This window comes from Arachis ipaensis, chromosome B8, assembly GCF_059453495.1.
Source record: "Arachis ipaensis isolate K30076 ecotype BB chromosome B8, ASM5945349v1, whole genome shotgun sequence".
Taxonomy (NCBI): domain Eukaryota; kingdom Viridiplantae; phylum Streptophyta; class Magnoliopsida; order Fabales; family Fabaceae; genus Arachis; species Arachis ipaensis.
In genome coordinates this window covers 12246407-12252273 of record NC_142443.1, presented here as the reverse complement: position 1 = coordinate 12252273, position 5867 = coordinate 12246407, and the positions used below count along the sequence as shown (strand labels likewise).

General features: G+C 30.0%; 1 protein-coding gene across 1 annotated transcript; it reads left to right on the top strand.

Annotated features, from left to right (window-relative positions):
• The first annotated feature begins 1697 nt into the window (after positions 1-1697).
• On the top strand, positions 1698-4561 carry LOC107612363 (ADP/ATP translocase 3, mitochondrial). The gene is made up of 4 exons (XM_016314113.3): positions 1698-1980; positions 2664-3131; positions 3277-3648; positions 3967-4561. The coding sequence occupies exons 2-4, from the start codon at positions 2685-2687 to the stop codon at positions 4261-4263; spliced, it is 1116 nt and encodes a 371-aa protein (XP_016169599.1). The 5' UTR covers positions 1698-1980; positions 2664-2684; the 3' UTR covers positions 4264-4561.
• The last annotated feature ends 1306 nt before the right edge of the window (positions 4562-5867 follow it).

Here is a 5867-nt window from a genome sequence, read left to right as displayed (position 1 = left end):
CAAGACATTTTTTTAATTCAAATTAAAAAATTAATTATCTCTTTTTTAGTTTTAAATATTATTTTTTAATGTAACGAAAAAGTAAAAATAACAATAATAACTCACATAATTAAAATAGATAATTTTAATATATACATAACACTATATATATCAAGGATTATTATATATGATATATAATTTTTTTCTGTAATGACTATTTATATAATATATTGAATAATTTTTTTATCTTAATATTTAATAAATTAACATACAAAATATTATTTAACATACAAAATAAGTAATTTAAGTCATCATCTAGAACAAAATATAATAGTGCAAATATTTATTTATTTATTTATTTATTAATAGTAAAAAATATGTAAATAGTATAAACTGATTTTTTTTAGTATAAAAGCAATAATAAAGTTATTAATTAAGCTAATTACCTAATTAAAAAATTATAAAAAATTATTTAAATAATAATAACAAATAAGATCACTATTTTTACATATTACAAAGTTTATGAAAAAAATTTTGAATAATAAATCAATCCTCAATAGATTATACATTAATTCTGTCAAAAATATAAATAATTAATACATTGGATATTATTATTTACGTACTAATATAATATATATATTATCGATTATTAAGTTTATAATTAATTTTTAATTCAATTTTTGGTAATTAAAATTTAAATGATTGAAATCATTAAATGCTAAATATTTTACATCTAACCAATTTATCTTTTTATTGAAATTAAAAAAAATGAGTCATTAATCAATTCTAAATTTAAATTTAAATTTGAGTAAGAAAATAAAAAATATTTTAAATTTTATCTCACTAACCAGAATTAATTTCAAGACAAGAAATTATTTTGCACATCATATATATATTGTGGGATAGTATAGTTATTTGCTATTTTTTAATGTTAAATATTGTCAAATAAAATAGTGTAAGAAATTAGAGAAAATGTATTTATAAATTTAGAAAATATTAATTTATTTTTCAATAGAATAAATTATATATTGAATAAAAAAAGTTATTATTGGTTTCTCTTCACACTAACTAATACTCAACGATGGTATTTTGGTATACCATATTATCAAGAAATATTAATCAATCTAATAACTTTTGTAATGACATAAATTTATGAATTTGAAAATTTAAAAATTATTTCATAAAATGTGAAGTTTTAACAAATAATAATGTTGATCATATTGTTTTGACTTTAAGAATGAATATAATACCAACAAATAAAATTGTCCTAAGTAAATTTTAATAAAAATAAAAGTCCATAAGTATTGCTATTAATGAAAAATTAATCTATTTTAAAGACAAATACATTTTTTTTTCTACGGATTTCCTAACTCGGTAAGTTGAGAATTAATCCACGACATATTGATGCTCTATTTATTAAGGGTGAGATTCGAACTCTAAATACTTGCTTAAGCAGACAAATGAGATAACTATTTAACTAATTCAAATTGATTAAAATAAATATTAATTATTTTTAATATTTTTAAATTATAAAATATTTATAATAATAATTACTATATATATTTTTTATTTAAATTTTAATAATTTTTTTTATATAATTTTATGTTATTCAGGACATGGAAACTTACATTAATTTATATATTAAGAATAGATAGATAGATACATTATCCATCCTAATATATGCATAAAAAAAAAAAGGTATTTATCTACCATTGGATAAGGATTGACCGTTACTAGACTTGACTTTTGGCGTGGATCAGGCTTCAGGCATGAGCCATCAGAGAAGAAAAAATGGTAGTCAATGACGACGAATGGTAATTAAAGAGAGAGGGTAAGGGTAAATTAGTCATTAAAGTAACCCTAGTCTCACACTGTCTCACTCTCACTCTTCTTCTTCTTGCTCCTCCCATTTATACGGCGCCAGTCTCAGCGTATTCTTTCTTCCCCGTTCCTCACGATCTGAGGACGACACTAACAACCTTCACTCGGCGCCCTCTTCGGGTACCTCTCTCCCTTACATTAAGCATCCATTTCTCTTTCTTTTCATTCTCATTTTCAAGATCTGCTTTTACATACCATGGATCTACCGCATACTCTGCTACTGAATTTTACTATACTGTTTTTTTTTTTGTTTTTGCATTTTGTTATGAATTTAATCTCGTTAGTCGGCTGTTAGCGATTTTTAGAACTTACACACTCGCGTATGAACCGTCGTTTTTGAGTTTTGTATGTTTGACTTGATTTTGTAGTAGCTATCTTAGCGAGTGAAGCGAGATCCCAAACTGAAATCGCTTCTGCCATGTTAGTTTTTGTAAATTTTGAATCTCTAGTTTCAGATCGAGACGTTGGAATTCTCTCATTGTGCTGCAGTTTCTCTTATGTAGTGATTTTGAATTTTGTATATAATACTTTCATAATTCATAAGCTTAGCGTATTAATCATGGTAAAGCTCTATGAAACGAGAATTGTTTATATTTACGTGTTATTACTAAATACTAATATTAATTTGTTAATGATGTGGAATTTATGTATAACTACTTATAATATATATGTGCATATGCTGCGTATGAAGCATTGCACGTTTTCAAGGCTAGATGCATTTGTTCTTGTGTTTGTGTTCGTGTTGTTAGTTTTTCCCCCTCCGATTTTGCTGTTACTTATGGTTAATTGTATATGAATTATAGGTCACCGTGTAAACTGTAATCATGGCGGAACCACAGCAGAAGCAGCTGCAGCATCCATCAGTAGTTCAGAAGTTAGCTGGACAATCTTATCTTGTGTCCAGGCTTGCATCCAGAAACTATTCCAACAGTGGTAGTCACATCAATGGGGGCATGCAGGCTCCAGGCTTGGCTTCTCTTGCACCTGTATATCCATTTACTGTGCACGCTCCGGCTGAAAAGGGAGCATCTGGTTTCTTAGTGGATTTTCTCATGGGAGGAGTATCTGCTGCTGTATCTAAGACGGCTGCTGCTCCAATTGAACGAGTTAAATTGCTCATTCAAAATCAGGATGAAATGCTCAAAACTGGTCGGTTGTCTGAACCATACAAGGGAATCGGTGATTGTTTTGCTCGAACTATGAAGGATGAAGGAATTATTTCCCTTTGGAGAGGAAATACTGCTAACGTTATCAGATACTTTCCTACACAGGTGGTTTTTTATCTCCACTTAACGACAAAATATAGCCTAGCTAGATTGTTTATTGTGGTTTATTTTGTTCCATTTTTGTAGTTGTAACTTTGTTATACAATGTTATTTTATTTTGAAGATCTTATTTCTTGTTTTCCTCTTCCAGGCATTGAACTTTGCTTTCAAGGATTACTTCAAGAGGCTCTTCAACTTTAAAAAAGACAAAGATGGCTACTGGAAGTGGTTTGCTGGGAATTTGGCATCTGGTGGAGCTGCTGGGGCTTCCTCCCTCTTGTTTGTCTATTCTTTAGACTATGCCCGAACACGTCTGGCAAATGATGCTAAGGCTGCTAAGAAGGGTGGGGAGAGGCAGTTCAATGGATTGGTTGATGTTTACAGGAAGACCATTAAGTCTGACGGTGTTGCTGGTCTCTATCGTGGATTCAACATCTCATGTGTTGGAATTATAGTGTACCGTGGTCTTTACTTCGGAATGTATGATTCTCTGAAACCAGTGGTTCTGGTTGGTGGTATGCAGGTTTGTAAAAATTGGTCTTTAATATCTGGTTTGTTGTATTTTATAGATTTACGCCACACTTCATCTGAGACTTTCAATTTTCGTTTTGTGTGATATAGATAATTTAGCTAGATATATTTGCTACATGAGTGCCCTGTGATTTTGCTACTGTCGTTGATACTTAGGCCTAATAATTTTTTTTAATAACATAGTTTAGAAGTTATTTTATCATGACTAACAAACTTTATTAAAATTCAAATTGGGATTCTTCGTCATTCTACTTAGATTATGATTGTATTTTTTTCATTTACTTACTTCAGTTATACTTCTTGTTAACAGGATAGTTTCCTCGCTAGTTTCCTTTTGGGTTGGGGAATCACAATAGGTGCTGGTTTGGCCTCTTATCCCATTGATACTGTGCGTAGAAGAATGATGATGACATCAGGAGAAGCTGTGAAATACAACAGCTCTTTGGATGCATTCAAACAGATTGTTGCTAAAGAGGGTACCAAGTCACTCTTCAAAGGTGCCGGTGCGAATATACTACGTGCTGTGGCAGGTGCTGGAGTGCTTGCTGGTTACGATAAGCTACAGCTGATCCTGTTCGGAAAGAAATACGGATCTGGCGGAGGCTAATATACAGATAATGATGAAAAGAACTATATGGAGATATGGAGCAACTATGTTGGTTTTCCTATGCATTGAATAACTTGGAAGAAATGATTGTGGTTGAGGTTCCTCCCAAGATAAGGACCCGGTATTTAGAAATCATAGTTTCGCAGACTTAATTTTAAATTGGTTGTTATATTTCTGGAGCTTATAATTTGTCTAGTTTTTTGCTCGACCATTTGGTTGAAATTATTGAAGACCGCTGTTTTTGCTTGATGCTTGGTTGCAATGTGTTGCTCTCTAATGAAAATTACTTTTGTCCAAATTTGTATTACCTGGTCCTAAGTTACTTCGATTTCTCTACAGATTTATTTTATTTATTTATTGTATGGGGTGACTTGGTCCGATGGTCTGTGCATCTGAATTCAGACATGCGCCATGCAAAGTATGTCTGACCAAAATTCCGTGACCAGCTCTCTGACTGTTTCTTAGGACTCTGGAGACTAGAGACGGGATTAGGACTGAGTATTGTATTTGATGAGTATTGTATTTGGTGATCAGAGACTGAAATTAATTTCGGAACATAAAATTTCAATTTATTCGGTACCTTTAGGTAGTATTGGTATTGGGTATTGGGATTGAGACTAGAGAATTGGGTTGGAATTAAAAGACAAAATTTTAATCATTTAAGTACTTTCATAAAATAGAGACATGAGATTTTAATCATTTTAGTACTTTCATAAAATAGAGAAAATTTTATTAATATTTCTTTCTTAAAATGTCTTCATAAAAAATTTTATATTTTAAGTTTATCTTTTATCATTTCTCACAAAAACAACAATCTCAAAAACAAATTCTAAAATCAGATTCAATAATTTCAATAATCTCAAACAAGAGGATTTTAAAATCAGAAAAGAGAAGAGAAGAATTGGGGACAGATGTATCAAAATGACATGCTTAGAGTCTGTTTAAAACTTAAAACCGTATAACTCGTACAGAAAGACTTTCTTTTGTTAAAAGCATAGATATATGCATACAATCCAGGTACAATACTTACAAATCATATATATATATATATAGTATTAACTTACAAAAATATTGCATATCATAATTTCTATCCCTCTTACAAAATTACAAGAATAGAGGTAAGGAAAAGAAATAATATTTAAAACAATACAATATATTAGGTAAATAGAGGATAAAATAAACTCTTTATGATTTCTTCGTCCATATATTGAAAAGGAAAAATCTGTAGAGGAGTGAGAATATCGTCTTCGCTGGTTCTCACTAGAGGGCTAAAGAATTGCTATAATAAGATACGTAAAATAGAACTGTTTTCAAAGTACAGTGATCATTGCTCGTCTTATATACCTTTTCAAAAACCAAATGTTCAACATTCAAAATCCAAAATCCTTTTTAAAAGAGAAATCAGTTAAATACCCAAAAATTTAGAAACCTTTTTCCTTGTTATAAAAATCTTAAAAATTTTTCCTAAACAGTATGAATGAACAACCTATTCCAAACATAGGTTCATTAAGTCTATAATGAACCAGACTGATTTTTCATACTTTACTAAACCACAAACAATCCAATCACAGCCTCCGGCCCATCACATAAGCAATCACGGCCTC